Raw genomic sequence first — 19321 nt, 5'->3', positions numbered from 1 at the left:
CTTCCCGCTCCAAGTGGATCCCTTTGGTCTCTTTTACACCAAGCCGAAAGTGGGGGCAGAGACCCTAGAACTCTTTCTATCTTGACTTTCCAGACAGATTTGCTCTGGATCTAGCAAATAGGAAATGAGGGCATGAGACAAGACATGAAATATTTCTGTTTGACTAAGAAGGAATGGAAAAGTAAGGAATGGCTGAAGAGACGGAGAAAGGGATGGACGGAAGCCCATCTTAAATGGGACTTCTTAGAAGTAACCGGTAAAATCTGTCTGGGGGCAAATTAGACTCCACATGATTTCATGTGCAGATCCAGCCGATTTTTCTTGGCAACAATAGGGAGATGATTAACCATTGCCCTTTAAAAAAAAATGCCCAGTGGAACTGATAAGATGTGGGATTTCATGGTGACCTCCCATCCCGCTATGAACCAGGTTTCTTTCTGCTTTTCAGGATCAGTGAAGGTCCTAGAAGAGAGGACCTCTGGACAGCTTCTCAGAAAAAAGAACGGGAAAAGAGAGCCCAGCCTGGAGGCTCCGGGGAAATGGACACTGGGCATGTTCTCCAGAGAGTCCGCAAGGCAAACGTGATCCTACCTGGCCAGGGAAGGCGAAAGCGATGCAACTCCCCGAAAACAGAGGCTCTATAATGAAGTCAAAGGTGCGTCATCCCCACCCCAAACTCCATGTCGGGCCACCCCAAACTCCATGTCGAAAGTTCCATCGGGCAGGGTCAAACTTCAGTTGGTTAATTTGGAGAAAGTGAATCGACCAATCAAGAACAGAAAAGCGCCCTTGTTCCTTAGAAAACATAGAGCTGGGTCTGGCAACCAGGGCTAGCTTTGCTGAGTGTTGAGTCCCAGGGAAAGCACTTGCCACCCGCCATTAATATTTTTCAGAATTAAAGATTCCAACCTCAGACGATCGCAGGCACTTATTCGTATGCAACTATTCTTAGCTCTGGCTATATGTAGTTTGGTTTGTGGGGGTGTCGTTCAAATATGAGCGGACCACGGGCTAACAGTTTACATCAGAGGACCAACGAAGATGGGTGCCCATTATCTTCTTAAAGATCGTAATGCTTGACGCTACCCCGCTCCGGATTAATCTGAATGAATGAACTTTTCAAATAACTTTTGTGAAGTGAGGAAGTCCTTGGGCATTTCTTCCACGAACTCAGAGAGCATTTTTCCTCGCTCCAAGGCCTTCTTTGGTTTCCAAGGTCATCCTCTCCTCTCTGCCGCCGCCTGTTTGGCCCCGGGAGGGCTGTTTGGGGTTCTCCCTAGAGAGGACTTAGAGCAGCTTCAGCCTTTTTTTTTTTAAAGACTGCTGGATTGCGACCAACATCTGCCACAAAACAGCGACCCCCAGCTGTAAAAGAAGTGGACGAACAGGTTTTCCTAATCGGTCCAGATATCGCTTCCAAAATGATTGCAGTTCTAATAATAGCGAAGGAACGGGAAACACGAGCCCCAAGTTTTGTTACGGATCAGGAGAACGATACAAACAAAGCCACGCTTCTTCCAACGCGGCCGCCCGCCAGAGGTACCGGAATGCAACTCCCAGAATCCCCCGGTCCCTCTGCTAAGGTTGGTGCAACCGACGCCAACGACTTGCAGCCGCTGGCTGAGATCACACCTCCCGTAAAGCCCGGAGGTGCAGACTCCAGTTCCTTGAAGGAACCGCCGGAGCCAGGTTTGCAAGACCTTCCACGTGAGCGACGCGTCATTGTGCCCCGCGGCTTCGCAGCAAATCTTCGAGATTCTAAAGCATTCAGAACGGTGCCAGCACCTTGCGTGATGCGATTCTTCCTGATGGAAACGGGAAAAGGAAGAAGAGGCGGAGGAAAGACTGAGCTGCATCCACCCCTTGCATCCTATCCCGATGCCCACCCAGGGGTAGCCCCCTGGGAAAAACTGCGTGGCTGCTGGACACGCTGTGGCTATCGGAGCCTCAGGCGGCTGACTGCCGTGGGAGAGTTCAGAAAATCCTTATCGGGGTGTATCACCCTAAGCTGGCCACTAGGGGCGACTTGATGACGGAGCCCTACATCCAGGAAGTCAGGTTTGGACTGGACTGACACACGCGACCGAAGGGAAATCCTTCTTATGCCGGTTTTAGCATGGCAAGACTCGGGAAACTGCTGACGAAGCAAGGTCCCGGAATTTGGAGGAAAAGTGAAAAGCAGAACAAAGCTGTTCCAGCTGCATTTATCAGTTCCGGATTTGAATTTCACCCAGGAACATTTGAAGTCCATTAATCTACCAGCATTTGAAGAATCCTGGATTCAAAGCTTCATCATAACATATTTTAAGTTAAAGTCGACATGAGTAGTGATTTCATTGCCATCCTGGTTTATTCAGTGTTCTTTATTTTGCTGCCTACATATAATCAGCCTTAACAGAATCCAGTTGCTGTTATCAATTTTCCAGCTAAAATTACCCATGAGAAATGAAACAGACAAGGGTGTTAGAATAGGAATATCCTTTTGGCAAGACGAGACAAACAAAATATATTATTCTAAATAATTTGCACATGTTAACCCAGGAAAATGCACTGTAAGGAACTGTTCTTGTCTAGATAGCAAGATGCAGTTATAAATTTAACTTCATTACCAATCTCTAGCTTTGTTTAAGTAAAATAAGGTCAATTAGATCAGGTCTTCATTAGCTTGACCAAAGTATGGTGAACTATTCAAAAGGCCTGTAAGATAAAGTCTCTAAATGAAACAAGGTGGGTTTCATATTTCATTCCCCTGAACTTTTACACTGCATTCCTCCTCAGAAGATTATGTTTCTTTTTTATGGTGTAATTAAACAGTTGCTAATCCCAAGGACGGGCTACAAATACACCACCACATTGATAAGAACAAAGGACAGTGTAAATATCTTGTGACATTAAAAATGCATTTTAGAGCTCATTAAAAATTTCTGATAGCGAAGTATTCTAATTCAATTTTGTCTACCTTTAAGATTAATGTGTCTGCAAATTATGACAAAAAAAGACCCATAATCTACATAACCAGGGGCAAAATTATTGCTTGAAACTTTTTCCTCGCTGTGGATATTTAGTAGTTCCTCATGTGCTTCAGAAAAGGCCATATAACTTTCTGCAAGATTTGTGAAAAATTATCAGTTCAGTGCTGAAATTTCACACACTACCACAAAGAAAGGTTAAAGGAAAATGCATAGAATGCATCCCAAACCTATTACTGTATATTTTTGTGGGAGAGGGATTGTGTGAAGGAGTACTCTGAAAAATCCTCTAAGAGAGCTATATGTTATTGCATCAGTGGCTATATGCTTTAATAATTGCTCAGGATCTTCAGATCTGCTGAATGAAGCCTCTAATGTTTCTTTTTCTCATCTACTGCTTCTGAAGCCTGTATCAGCAGGTATTTTTATACTGGCAAAGTTAAATAGTTTTTAAACTGAAATTATATACCGAAATAAAACCCATACAATACAGTGTGATTTTATTAAACATGTATAAGATTGCATTGTCAGTAAAATATGTGTTATAAATGAATTAATATCTTAAGATTTAGGGAAACAAGTTAATAGTGAAAAGGCTATCCAAATGAGGCAGCACAAGCCACAGTCAGTTAAGTTAAAAAAATATTTATTGATACTAGAACAGAGAATTGAAAGTTATACAAAAACTGTCCAGCATAATGTTGTCTAAAAGTTCTTTTAAGCTGGGAAATAAATTAAAAAAACAAAACAAACAGAATAGTAATCTCAAGTCTAAACTAGAGTAAGTGGCAAGAAAATGGGGAGATAGACATCACACAACAGAACCAAGCAAGCTACACAGCCAGGGTCAAACAAATAAACCCCAGTGCAGCAGTGAACCCACAGTGAGATCAGTGGACAGACACTGCTGTCAGCCTTATTTAATATTCTGCCTGGAAAGTCTGTCCCACTCAAACAAAGAAGCTAAGCTTTCCCAGGGTAATAACATCCCCAACTTTTGTTCTCTTAGTATAAAAGCAAAGAAGCAGCTCCAGTTAAAGCAATTAGAAAATGTCATACAAGAACTATTTGGCTTTTTTAAAAAATGGAACATACAGTGGTTGACACACATTGCAAGAAACACTGAACCGATTCTTGCGAGTCTCTTGCAAAGGCATTTCGCTGAGCTTGGAGCAGAATAGAGTGAATGTTTATTGGAGTAGCAGAAGCACTGTAATATAAAGTAACTCTGTTCCCCTTTAGTTTTTGGTACTGCAGTTATTAATGTTAAATCACAAGACTAAACTGAGCACTTTTGCTCAGTGTAAACCGAGTAACTAAGTTACTCCAAAAAAAAAAATATTTACCTGATTAATGCAGTAACACACCTGTTATAGAAAGTTTTTAAAACGTAGAATAGTAACAACAGAACTTTTAAAAGCAGTTTGTTACATATATAAAGCACGCACAGAAGAGGCACAGCAACAAGCCTAAGAAAAACATGTAAGAATAAAAACGAGCAGTGATCGTCATCAAATTCAGTTGTCTACCCATTATTGATAAAATTGAGTCCTTAACTAGAGAACTCACATGCACCATCTGCTTATACAAGGTTAGTTGTCATTTTGGAGTTCAGTTGCATGTTCAATATACAACTAAAGAAGAATATGCCAACTTGCTCATTCAGATAAGCTATTTAGAACTTTAGACTTTGAAACCGAAATAGCTGGTTAACCAAAAGGCATAACAGCATTTGAGCTTCTGAAGGAGAGCAACATTTCGGTTTTCCAAGCAAGACGGAGATGAGAAAGAAGCTCGTTTTAAACCCAGCTGACTGAAAACCAGAATTAAAGATCTGTAATACAGATCGGGGGGGGGGGGGAAGGATGACTGTGAGAGGAAATGGCTGCACATTATAGATCACAGTCGGAGAAAAAATTAGTACAGAAAATAAACGGAACCAGAAGCGACTTGTTGAAACAAGACAATATTGCATGTAGGCTAATAGAAGCAGCAGTCCTGCAAAGAGCAAAGTAACACAGGTGCATGCATTATGTACGCATACATATGCAACATAACAAGGACGTGAGAAATTGGACTGGGGACAACAGGGCTTTGTGGGAGGAACTCCCATTTCTGAAACCACCAAATTCTTCAAGTCCGTAAGCAATATTTGCCAATGTTTTAATGGAATTTTCTTCCTTGGGAAAAGAAAATAGCTTCTACAAGAAAGGGTGCGGTGGGGTCTCATAGAAAACTGACTTCATTTAACTGAATTGCTGTGTAGCCTCCTCCTCTGACTCTGCTCCAGAATCTTAGTTCTCCACAAAAACATCTACTTTGGCAGAATTATCAAAATATTGTCAACATACACTCAGAATTAAAAGGCACACGATAGAAGTTTAAAAGAGTTTAGCCAAGGACAGCTCCAACAGGAGATGCGCACGCACACACACACACACACACACACACAAAAACTGAGATAGGCAGGCATTCTTATCCTCAGTTCCTCAGATCCTTCACTGATAATATCTAAGTGGGATGCACCAAGTGCTACAAAGAACACAGGCAACTTATCTTTGACTGAGCATTACCTGGGCTATCTAAATTTGGCAGATTTTACCAAAGGCATTTAAAAGATTGACTAAGGTGACCCCTTCAATATTACACACTGACAACTTTAAAATAAGTGGACAGAAACCCCTGGATAGTGTTGGGCACTCTAAGGAGATTACTTGTTGAGGTGGGGAGACTTCCAGAAAAAAATAGAAAATGGAAATTGTGTAATCTGACTCAGAGGCATACAAAATTTATAGAGTACTGCACTAATTGCAATGGAGAGCAAGTGCAAAAAGAGGGCATCTGATTAAAAGCACTGAATGAGAAAGTCATACAAATCTACGATTCAGAACAAAAGCCTTGTTTTCTTACTGCTATCTATCAGGATGTTTGTAATATAGCCACTGGATGGTTTCTTTTACATTATAACAAATCACATTCTCACAAGAGATTTTCCCCCCCTCTGATCTAAACAAAGAATATTTTTGGAACTAATATGGTGAGCTGAGACCCCAGGCAGCCTAGGACTCAAACCAGGAGAGTTATATGAAAATGCTACCTGAATAACATTGTATTAAGCCTGATGCCTGACCCTTGGAGGCATTCTACCAAGCTATAGGCTTTTAGAAAATCCTAGCTCAACTTCTATCACCTTATTAAGCAGCAGTGCACATCAAGAGGAATAAGCTTAAGGAACTAGAAGCACTGTTTGCAGAAGACTCATTCAGTGCACTATTATAACCCGGCGTATCAAATTTAAATTACAGCTCCATGGAAGCAAATCTCATGGACTTCCTTGGAATTGTTTTCTATGTGAGTAAACTTTGGTGAAAAAGATAAGCTTCCATATCAATGTATTCAACAAAATCATATTAGCTAACATAAGCACGAGCAATACTTTATCCCTGATAAATTTGCCAACTTGCCTTTTCTTAGCTTCAGAGCTCGTATGGCAGTAGCGGAAAGGTTCAGCAATATAAAAGAGAAACTACAGTATGAGCAAGAATAGTAGTAGGCTAAGCCAATCCTCCAAATGATCCAAAAGTCTGGAAACCATTTGCTGAGTCATATCACAACATACACACAACAAACTAAACTGTGGTCTTAACATAAAGTTTTGAACAAAACCTTTGCATTCCTTTACCTTGGAATGGGGTCTGATAAAACAGTGGTCCAACATCATGTACTTTATGACTTTGAAAGCTGCAAAAATACCCATTTCAATAAAATTCCTAATCAATTTAACATTCCCTGTTTCTGTTTCTTTTTACTGAATTTGCTAGGACTATGGGGACTTAGAAGCACACTATTAGAACACAGTCAAATTCTGATAGAGCTTGACTGTCAGTTGACTTGACCGAGCTCAGCGCTGCCCAAACTTAGATCATGGCTCTTGACCAACAGGAAACACCTGTTCTGAGAGAAATAATAGAAACCTAAACCGAATCGTCACTTGACTTCAGAAAGCAGGTAGCCTAAAATAAACATAGCTTCAAGGACGTTTTCACTCAAGTCTATCCTCTCTGGTTTCATACATTACCTTCCTGGTCAAGGTAATGTTAAAGCCATCCCTTGATGGAAGAATAAAGCAAAGAGAAGTTTCAATTAATTCTGCTCTGTAGTAATGCCCTGTAGCAGAATTTAATTGGGAGATACAGAACATATGTAGAGATCAAATAAAAGTAAATGGCAGTTCGTATCACAATGTTATCTTGCCAACTGCCATAATTTTTTTGTACTTATTGCAGGTAAGAATAAGTAGAAAGGTATCACCAACAGAAGAGAATATTTGTACCTTAGGGTTAAATTGTGGACTCCTAGACTTCTCTGAGCTTGGTTGTTTGCTTGCAGATGTTTCATTCTCTGACTACGTAACATCATCAATGCAAGTGACTCTGATGTTTGTTCCATGTTTTTATAACAGTACAGCAATATGCCCTGACAGTATTGATGGGGTGTGTGACCCCACACTCAGATAGCTAACACCACACTCAGTAGCACTGATGATGTTACCTAGTTTGGTAACAAAACGTCTGCAAGCAAACTTCCAAACTCAAGAGAGTTGAGGACTACGGAAAGATATCAATTGCATAGAAATCTCAAAAACCTGTTTTCTAGTTCCAAAGATTCTCAAGTCAATTTGAACAGCACACATCAACAGTATTTCATCTCACATTATAAGGCATCTTATGCTTATAAAATCTGAACATCAGCAAAATCTCTAATTTTGCTTCCTTCCCGTTTCTTCTGCGTAAGCAACAGCATTAAAATGTGTATATGTGTGCATGTGTGCATGAACACGTTGGGAACCCACAAGTGGCCTCAACCACATAAGCATATAGCAATTTCTCAGAACACATGGCTTATTTAAGCAATGATTTACACATGTCACATTTTACATGGAACAGGTTTCCATATAGAATTTTTCAATGTGTAAAAATCTCCTGAATTTCATATGTGTGCGTACACTCATGTACACCCAGATGTTAAAAATGAGGCAGCATTCTCATCTGAGTGGCATCGGCTGACATTTGGCAAATTGAAAAACATATTGTCTTTTCAAGTTCTTGAGAACATTGTTCTGCAGTTCTCCAAGGCTGATTTCCTATATCTGTTGATATATTTGGCAGAATGAAAAGCATACTTTCTTCGCAAGTTTTTGAGATACTAGTTCAAACAAGTTAATTGCTACTTCTGAAGCTCCTAGAGATTAATGCTCAACCTGAACCAAAGTTACTTGATAGCTGTTAGTCCCAGCTCCAAACCAATGCTGTCTCATATATTATACCCTCTAGTTTCCAAGGCAAGTTGGAAGTATGTCTTACATACATTCCCTTAAGACAAACTTTTTATATGGTGCTTGGCAGGTATCCTAAACATAGATTGTTCACAAATTTTTAAACTAACATAATTTGTTCTAGGAGCTGAGAAGTGTTGAAACTTAAGAGAACCTATTCAGGAGAATGAATATGTATATGTATATATTTATTCTCTTGAATGTTAAAATCCTCTGGTCTTTCAAATCATATAGCTAAAGTGTTCAAGTACAGAAAAGCATGTAGTTTTCAATACACTCCTCTGTATTGGTGAGTAACATAAGTAAAGCCAAAAGTCTTGGAAAAGAGCCCCTAAACTTATTTCTCTGGTTCTAACTACTGTGGTTTGTTTCTCCTTCTAATATCCAAAGGGACAGTAAAGGGAGAGTCAAATGAGACGGAGGAAGAATGCTCATCTGCCTTGGATCTCAATAATGTCTTAGGTTAAAAAAACCCACACTTGTTGGAGACTCCTTAACAGTTACTGTGATCAAATTAGCTGTCACATCTGTGACAAAAACATGTTCAATAAGATTCCTGGTAGGTTTCCAGTCTTGGCTAGTCTGGATGGAAACAGACGTATTCTGGTCTGCTCCAGGAAAAGAAGCAGAATCTCTGTCAGAATCAGAGCTAGTCTCCTCTTCTCCGGTGCTCCCTTCTGACATGCCTGAAATCTTGTCTTTTGTGGGACATCCCTCCTGGGCACAGGTGGTATTACTCTTGGTAGCTACATCTCTCTCACTAATTGATGCTCTTTGTGCCGGCTTTTCACCTTTGCAAGGATCTGCATCTGTTGATGTGGCCCCTGTGTTGGCGATGTTCTGGCCACTCCCAGGTCCGCTGCCCTTGGATGCGCTTGTCTTTGTTGCTAAACTGTTGCCACTGCCTTTGCCAACTGCCTTTGCCCCGCAGCCATGGTGAGAGATATGGCTACTGCTGGCTGAGTTTGGCCCATTCTTCACACTTTGCAGATTTAAAGCTTGTAGGTTGAGCTCTTGGTTGCAAGATGGCTGGCTGCTAGGAGAGCCAGAAGGAACTTTGTTGCCATTGTGCAAGTTCCCTGCCTTTTGTTCCCCCAAGGAATTGCTACTCGGTCTCTTGGTCACTTTGGATCCTTGCACAGTCAATTCCAGGTTTCCAGAACCTTTCTGGTTTTTTAGTTTTAAATCCAAACCTAGGCTGTTCTTGCAGGACATAGCTGACTTCAGAGTCAGTCGTCCCACTGCAGAGGCATCTGCGGAGCTCTGATTCTGTGACATCCTACTCATATAATGGACAATCGAGCTTTGCCAGCTGATACCACAATTTGGGCTTCCAACGGTAGTATTCTTCACTAGGCTGGAGAGGTTATCATTGGAGGATGCTCCAGAACAAAAGCCGCTGAAGGCACCTTGCGCTTCCTTCATGTGGGATTTAAGCATGGCAATGCCAGAACTTTGAGCATTATGTTGTGGCTGCATCTTGCTTGCCAGTTTGGACCCCCCTCCCCCTCCCATTTCCTTTCTATTTGATTTAAGCACCTTGGTTAGGTTGACTGTCCTCTTGGCTGCCTTCTGCTCTGGAGGCAGTGGCTTCCGCCCACGTTTCTTCCTAGCAGAGTCCTTGTTTTCAGGTTTGGCAACTAAAATCTGAGCTTTCTTTTGAGGCACTGGGTGACTCTCCCTGTTCCGCTGACTTCTCTTTGTCTCAAGGTCACTTTCATCCTCCTCCTCAGAAGAAGAAGTTGAAGAGGAGGTGGAGGAGGAAGAGCTGCTGGATTTGCTCTTGGAGGGAGCTTCAGGTTCCTTTAAATACAGGCAAAACAGAACGACAACATCATCAATATGGCCCACTTATTCAATAATCTTGCCGAAGCTTTATTCTCTTAAATAAGATTTACGTAATCAGTTTTCGGCCTGGATAACAGTTTACTTTGCAAAACCAACAGAATTTGCTTTTATAATTTGCTTATTTCAATATGTAAAAGTTTCTTGTTATAGACTTGTATTTTCTTAAGTAAAATTAGATGCTGCCAATGATGAATAAATATTGACTCCAAGTGATAGGAATCAAACTAGACTGTACAAGAGATTACCAGGCACCATAGCAGGTGAAATCCAGCTATCTACAAGCAAGAATGCCCCCGTGACTGTAATTTCAATGGGTCCTATAAATCACCATTACTTACAACATTTTTTCTTGGTCTGCCTCTGGGTCGTTTGCCTCTTTTCCGATTTTGTACCTCTTTCTCATGTTCCCTGGGAAAACAGAAAGTTATCCTCTTACTTTTCTTTTTCAGCAGAAGATGCCTTATTTTTGTTTTCAGACAAATTCACTACAAATTTCATAGGAATCTTGTGATCCATCCAGACTGAAATCTTTCTCACTACATAGGAATATGGATTACCAGCAGAACACAAATTTGCTTGTTTCTTATATCTTACCTATAAGAGTATGCTGTATCACAAATCACCAGAGTTCAATTGATAGAATTTGGTCACTGCTATTCCTTCATTACACTTTAATGGATAATTCTGTTGTAATGAAGATTAGGTTCTATTATGCTGAAATATTTTGTCATTCCCTCCAAGTATTTTGTGTGCAGAAAGCAATTATTCTGGTTTTGCTGCCTTGCAAAGTATATTTCTAATATTAACAACACAATTTTAAATGTATTAATGATATTACTTCCTCTAGAGAAATTTTTAAGATAAAACATTGACTTTAAAAACCTGGCAATGACTTTTGAACCAGCAAAACACTTGACTGTGTTTAATTTTTGTTTATATGCATTTTGTACATTTTCAAAGAACACTGATTTAAGTATACAAATGCCTCCAAATAAAAAAACCCCATTGTATTACATATCAAATATACACACCAAATATACAGAGAGATATTATCAAAAGTAATTGTGATGTTACTTAGATGCAAAGCAAAACAAACCCATACACAAAAACTATTAAAAGAATTCAGTGTGGAAAATTGCTAAGGAAGTCCAATAATTGCACTAGATTTCAAAAGATGAATGTTTCCAAACAGGAAGATCAAATCTATCTAGAATATTTGGGCTCACTCAAAACCACATTTGAAGCTCAGCTTGCATCTCTACAGCAAGCAATGAAATAAATATACCTAATCCAGTGGTATTGAAGAAACGGTAAAAAGATTGTTTCTGTGAGAAAATGTGAGTTTAACATATGCTTGCACAAGGCAATGTATTCATTGGATTACAAAGATTAGGGAAGGATAAGGACTTCTCAAAGACACTTAATGATACTTTGCCTATCTTTATTACAGAAGTAGATTGGATGTACCAGCCAATAGTTATATGTTCAAGTTGGGAATCCAGGAAGAACCATTAGAGAATATTACAGAAATAAAGTATGAAAGTACTGATATTTTAACAAAAATATTAAAATATTTTATAGTACCATTAGCAGAGATCACCAATGTGGTTAAGGCAATATTCATATTAAGAAGAGCTGCAGAGAATAAGGCTAAATAAAATGTAATACCTACTTAGAGTAAATCAATAGAAAAAATATTTCAAATATTTGGACTTTAAAAACCTGGCAATGACTTTTGAACCAGCAAAACACTTGACTGTGTTTAATTTTTGTTTATATGCATTTTGTACATTTTCAAAGAACACTGATTTAAGTATACAAATGCCTCCAAATAAAAAAACCCCATTGTATTACATATCAAATATACACACCAAATATACAGAGAGATATTATCAAAAGTAATTGTGATGTTACTTAGATGCAAAGCAAAACAAACCCATACACAAAAACTATTAAAAGAATTCAGTGTGGAAAATTGCTAAGGAAGTCCAATAATTGCACTAGATTTCAAAAGATGAATGTTTCCAAACAGGAAGATCAAATCTATCTAGAATATTTGGGCTCACTCAAAACCACATTTGAAGCTCAGCTTGCATCTCTACAGCAAGCAATGAAATAAATATACCTAATCCAGTGGTATTGAAGAAACGGTAAAAAGATTGTTTCTGTGAGAAAATGTGAGTTTAACATATGCTTGCACAAGGCAATGTATTCATTGGATTACAAAGATTAGGGAAGGATAAGGACTTCTCAAAGACACTTAATGATACTTTGCGCCTATCTTTATTACAGAAGTAGATTGGATGTACCAGCCAATAGTTATATGTTCAAGTTGGGAATCCAGGGAAGAACCATTAGAGAATATTACAGAAATAAAATATGAAAGTACTGATATTTTAACAAAAATATTAAAATATTTTATAGTACCATTAGCAGAGATCTCCAATGTGGTTAAGGCAATATTCATATTAAGAAGAGCTGCAGAGAATAAGGCTAAATAAAATGTAATACCTACTTAGAGTAAATCAATAGAAAAAATATTTCAAATATTTGGACTTTTAAAAAGTTATTTTGAGAATTTACAAGCAATATTTAGAGGTGCAGTGAGTGATGTGATAGCGTGTTCTTAATTCTTTGTATGAAGTACACCACTGGATATAGATGATCCAGCGGATACTGTTTACTTTCAAATGATGCTTGATGAAATCCCTTATGAAAGATTCCCAAGAAAATATATCAGCTGCTAGAGGGACAAAATGGTCCCTCTTTGGTAACCTTTGGGAAAAGAATGCTGGACTAGACTGGATAGTTTAACCTACTAGAGCAGGGGCGTCAAACTCGCGTCATCACGGCAGCATCATGTGACATATCGTGACTTTTCTCCCCCTTCGTTAAACCGGGCGTGGGCGTTTCCAGTGTGTAACGCATCTGGCCTGCGGGCCACAAGTTTGACAGCCCTGTACTACAGCTTCCTTACATTGTTAAGGCTAAATATCCATGGTGCCTCCTCCAAGAGCAGGTCACAGTGTTTGGGGAGCAAAATGAGGATGAATCAGTATGTATTAGCAGGAATCCCAGAAACAGGACCCACCATTGGTCGATACACCTAACATAAAAAGACACTGGTACCAATCCGGGGACTGGCATGAAGGAGTGTCTTTCTCTAGTACTGCCACTGTTGGGTTTTTTTGATTCCCCAGAGAAACCCAACACTTTTAACTGTCTTTATACATTCTCAGACCTTTTAGCAATTGTCTGGTCTCTTCCCGAACTGCCTTATGCAAACTGTTCCAATATTTTTTCCTGGTAAATGGGGATAAATTTATCTTTAAAGTAACACTGGAACTATTTATTTTGATAATGTCAGTCTAATGTCAGCCTATTTAAAATCTTTACACCATTCCAGTGTAGTTGAGATTCCATTCCATTCCAGTTGAGATTTATACATCTCAGCAAATTCCTACTATCATTAATGGAGATTTGCCCAAGCTGTTCGAGATTCAAAAGGACACCAGACAAGGATGTCCTTTATCTCCTTTGCTTTTTATTTTAATCTTGGGGATTTTAAATAGAGACATCAGAAAAGATTAAAAAAAATTAACTGTAAAGATTAAAAAAAAAGGAACATATGAACTGAGAGCTTTTGCTAATGATTTAGTTTTGTTTCTGCAAAACCTCTAAAATGGAATGGAATATTTAATGAAGAAACTGAGTGACTTTGGTGCCTTAGCTGGCTTGAAATTATATAAACAAAAAACAAAAACGTTGGTTAAGAATATGACCGTACAAGATCATGAAATTTTAGTAAGAATGTCAGGCATTAAGGTGGAAAAATGTCAAGTATCTAGGAATTATGTTACTAATACAAATTCTAAATTGTTTCAGAGTAATTATGTGATTTACAAACAATCCTCAAGCTAACAACTATTGCAGCATCCTCACGGTCACATGGCATATATTTTTCAATGTTTGCACCATTCCATCTCTTACCCAATTAACCATTTTCTTATATAAAACAATTGAAATATTTTAATAAAACGGATTACTGTTCAACCACAACTTATAGGTAACATCTAGGCGACGGGCAGCGTACAAATTTAATGAATATATACGATAAAAATGTCAGCATTCTTTAAATTGGAAAGTAAATGTATTTTTTAAAAATACATGACATTTAATGTATTCAGTTCCTTTTAAATGGTACATACACAAGCCTAAACATTAAAAATGCAAAAAAATGAAATTATTTTTTTAAAAAAGATTAGTGCAGTATTCTATAGCCGCATCCCCAAAATTTATACCTGTAGATGTTCTGAGATTGCAATAGGACTAATAAGCAACCATCAAACAACACAGAGGAGACTTATTTGGAGTAATATGGTAGAAACAAATCATAGTATGAATACAGACAACCCAACAACATAAAACAATGGACGATATTATGGCTTCAGTATTATTCCTTTTGGGATATTATTACAATGGCGAATTTTAATTTTTTTAGTAGAAACACAATGCATTAATATATATCAACACATCAACATTATAATTTTGATAATATATTGCTCAAAACATAAAATTGGTTAAGGTGTTGTTGCAGATCTGGTATACAGTCTTCCTTCTAACATTGTATGTATTAATCACTTATCCCAGAAGTCCATAGTTATTATTACTTGTATATTACACAAATTTATAGTTCTTGATAAAGTTCAAATACTAGGGAGTTAGCTAAGATATATGTGTGTGTTTAACATAGTAATTAATACACAATTAGATGGACAGAAGTCAATTTCAGCCCCAAAGGTGACAATAGGAAGACCTGTCCTGACCACAATTCAGGAGTTCAAACTCCTGAATAGAATCTCCAACAGCAAGGCAATTGCAACCAGCCATTTGGAACATTCCCTACTACAAGGAATGCATTGACACTCATGAACGTATCTTTTCTTTTATGTACACTGAGAGCATATGCACCAAGACAAATTCCTTGTGTGTCCAATCACACTTGGCCAATAAAATTCTATTCTATTCTATGAAGAATGAGCTAGATAACTTTCCTGTTTGGAATTTACAAAAGAGATTTGTTAAAGCTTTAAAAAAATTGTGAGAAGGGACAAAGAAAAAATGAAAAGAAATAGTTTTATGGCATTATTTGAAAGGATTAAAGATCAAGATTGTTAAAAGAAAAAGGAATAAATAAATGGCAACTCTTAATGGACTTTTGCCAATCAGGACTGAATGACACGGCTTTAAGAATTTATAGAATTTATAGAAAAGAGAAGGGATATGATTATTTGTTATATTTTAAGAGAAGGTGATAAGTCACTTAAACTGTTTGTACTTACTGTGGTGAAGGGAAAACTCATGACCTTATATATTTTTTTCATTTTTTATGAAAAAAAATATGTTTATGAAAGAAATATGTTTCTTTCTGTTCCATTTTTATTTTCTGCACTACTTCTTCATTTACCCTTTAGTTTGCATTAGTTTTTATTTGTTTAATTGTAATTTTTAATGAAATTATTATTTAAAAAAGACATAGCAATGGCTTCTGGACAAAACAACTTATGCTTGAATTTAATAATTGCCAAGAAATGCTCTGATAAATCAAACTACATTTTTAAAAAAACTGACAAAAAATGAGTCCTTTAGAATGAGTCAATCTAAAATAATATAATATGAAAGAATCAATTTACTCAAAAAGGTTTATTATTATGGAGGCTTTTTATTGATAAAAGTTATATACATTATCCTGATGCCACAGCATTAAGAATTTCCCTCATTAATGGATTTTTAAAACAACCCCCCCCCATTTGTTATTGAGGAAACTAAAAGAAAAATCTAGCTCAGACATTTCATTACCTAAATTAGGTAACATCATCAGTGCTAAAAAATCAAGACATATAAAAGGCTTTCTCAGCATCCAAATAAATTATAGCTGTTAAGACTCTACTTATTTTATAGTACAGCACAAACATAATTAAAAACCTGATTATGTCAGAAGCTTGAAATTCTTGTATAAATCCAGCCTGGGCTGTGTGCATGATAAAGAATAAGATGTAATCTACCGACTAAAGCACCTATTGAAATTATCATTCATATCTATCAAAGAAATATAATTAGAATACATGGTTGAATCCATGTCTGGCTTAGAAACAGCTATAATATTTATCTCAACAAAAGGGAAACAGGAAGTGGATTTGGAAAAAAAAGATCTACAAAAGCAACAATTACCAAAACTTCCACAAGCTCAGAGACAAACTATGAATGATCCTATAACAACTTTTAAAATACCAGACACCATTAAAAAGATAAAAATAGATAAAGCACGAGGTCTGGATTGATTCTCGAATCAAAATTATAAATGTTTTAAAGACAATTCTTAAATCACTGAAGGATGCAATGAACATTACTTTGCAAGACTCTACAATGCCTCAGTCTTGGAAAGAAATCAGTATTGTTTTATTGCTAAAAGAAGACCAGGATGTGTCTCTAACAAAAAAATATGGACAAACCTCATTGTTAAGTAATGATTATAAACTTTTTACTGCAATATTGGCTGAAAAATTGAGAAAGATTTTACAAACCTTTATTTAACACCAGTCTAGGGTTCTGCTGAGAAGGCAGCTAAGAGACAAAGTGCCTTGGATACTACTGAATATTTACAATATTCAGCATTAATATTTTTGGATGTGGAGAAAGCTTTTGACTTTTTAGTTTGGATCTTTATGTTTAAAGTTTTGGAAGATATGGATTTGGGGAGAAATTCATTTAAGGGATTAAATTGTTTTATACATGTCATCAAACACATATTATCATTAATGGAGATTTGCCTAAGCTGTGCAAGATTCAAAAGGGCAGAAGACAAGATGTCCTTTATCTTCTCTGCTTCTTATTTTAATCTTGGGGGTTTTGAATGGAAACATCAGAAAAGATGAAAAAATGTTGGATGTGAAGGTTAAAGAAGAAATACATGAACTGAGAGCTTTTGCTAATGATTTAGTTTTGTTTCTTCAAGACCCTCCAAAATGGAATGGAATATTTAATATTTATAAATATTTTTATATTTAATTAATTTAATTTAAAGAAACAGAATGACTTAGGTGCCTTAGCTAGTTTTAAAATACATAAACAAAAACTAAAAAAAATGTTGGTAAAGAATATGACTGCACATGATCATAAAATTTTAATAAGAAAGTCAGGCTTTAAGGTGGAAAAATGGTCAAATATCTAGGGGTTATATTGACTTAATAGAACTTTTAAATTATTTCAGAACAATTATGTTGCTGTTTGGGATGACATTAAAAAGGACTTATCAAGGATAAACTGAAATTATTGATGTTGGGTAGAATTTCTGTAGTTAAAATGAATGTTTTTCCTAAGATGCTCAATTGTTTTACCAATATTGATGATCAGTGCTCCACTCAAGCAATGGCAAAAAGGTATTTCTAAGTTCATATGACAAAGAAAAAATCTGAGAATCAAATATAAATTGTTGCAAGATGCAAAAGACAGAAGAGGTCTACCACACTTAAGATTATACTGTAGTTTGGTGCATGCTGCTTGGTTTGGATGAAGGGGGTGACCCTAAAAAATAAAAGATTATTAGATCTGGAGGGCCATGAGTTGAGATTTGGGTGTGTTGTCCAACATTAAATTGTTACCTCACAGTGGATCTCACACGGGTAAGGTAAATGCAGATTTTAAGAATCATTTTATTAGGCGTGCCATCCTAAAAATTTGGAATAAATATAAAATAAGGTTCTCTCTTAAGATACCTTATTGATTGTCACCCCCAAAGTCTTTTTTTTTTTAAAAGAAATGACAATTAGATCCACCTGGTGGACCTATGATGAAATATGTTTTATTCAAGGTAAACCTAACCTGAAGTTGAACGAACTGAAGTTAGAAGGCCATGTTTATCACTGGTTCATATATCTACAATTAAAAGACTTAACTTAAATAAGAAATAACTTAAATCTTATATCTTGACTTCAGTTTGAGCTTGTAAAAAGGGCATTTGAAATTGCATTGTATGCTAATGGTGAACGATGTTATTGGTAAGGTCTATAAAACGTTGTTGAAATTGAATTTGGGAAATGTGTATGTGGTAAAGACTGCATGACCTCATGGGCAAAGAACTTTGGTGACAACATAATACTTGATCAATGGGAAAACATATGAACAAATAGACTGAAGTTTACATTGAACTATTATTATATTATAATTATTATTATTATATTATTATTATTATATTGGCTGCGGTGTGGCTCAGGCTGTAAGAAGCCTGTTATTAAACAGCTGCCTGCAATTACTGCAGGTTCTAGTCCTACCAGGCCCAAGGTTGACTCAGCCCTTCCATCCTTTATAAGGTAGGTAAAATGAGGACCCAGATTGTTAGGGGGGCAATAAGTTGACTTTGTATATAAATATACAAATAGAATGAGACTATTGCCTTATACAATGTAAGCCGCCCTGAGTCTTCGGAGAAGGGCGGGATATAAATGTAAAAAAAAAAAAAAGTTAAAAAATTATACAATGATTCATCATAGGTATTTCACACCCTAGAGATTTATGGATAAGAGAATTTCAAATGCACATTAGAAATGTAATATTTTTTATCATCTCTAGCGGACTTGTGACAAAGCAAAGAAATACTGGGGGCCAGATCTTTATTTTAATTCAGAACATTTTTGAAATAAATATTATTATTATTTATTTTATATTATTTTAATATAAATATAAAAATAAATATTTCTTCTAGGTTTGATAAAAAACTTGAAAGAAAATTTGGAACTTTATTATTATATATGTTGACAATGGTGAGAATTTTATTTGTTCAATGATAGTAAGACATATGATTCCCACAATGGGAAAATGGACAGTGAAGGTGATATACCATAGTTGGTGGAGATAGCAAAATCGACTGTTTTAATTAAAGACAAGAACTTATCTAGCTTTGTTTCCATCTGGAAAACGTTTCTGGACTTATGCTTGAAATGGCGGGGTAGGGAAATGAAAATTGGATTTTAAGTTTTGATGATTAGATTTTGTTGTTATAGAAATTATTTGAATTAATTGGAAATGTAAAAGATTGAGGTTCTAATTTTTCTTGTATTCCACTACACTGAAGAAAATCAGAAGCCACTACTTTTTCCTTTTTCTTTCTTCA

General features: G+C 36.7%; 1 protein-coding gene across 1 annotated transcript in view; it reads right to left on the bottom strand.

Annotated features, from left to right (window-relative positions):
* Window positions 1-452: 452 nt before the first annotated feature.
* CBX2 (chromobox 2) overlaps window positions 453-19321 on the bottom strand; it is a 34024-nt gene continuing 15155 nt past the window's right edge. The window contains exons 4-5 of the mRNA XM_058166448.1: window positions 10491-10560; window positions 453-10107 (exon numbers count right to left, since the gene is read on the bottom strand). Coding sequence (XP_058022431.1) covers window positions 8752-10107; window positions 10491-10560 — 1426 coding nt within the window. The 3' untranslated portion in view covers window positions 453-8751. The remainder of the gene's footprint in view (window positions 10108-10490; window positions 10561-19321) is intronic.

This window comes from Ahaetulla prasina, chromosome 2, assembly GCF_028640845.1.
Source record: "Ahaetulla prasina isolate Xishuangbanna chromosome 2, ASM2864084v1, whole genome shotgun sequence".
Lineage (NCBI taxonomy): Eukaryota > Metazoa > Chordata > Lepidosauria > Squamata > Colubridae > Ahaetulla > Ahaetulla prasina.
Note: the sequence above shows the minus strand (reverse complement) of the source record. Positions and strands in the feature narration are given on the sequence as shown.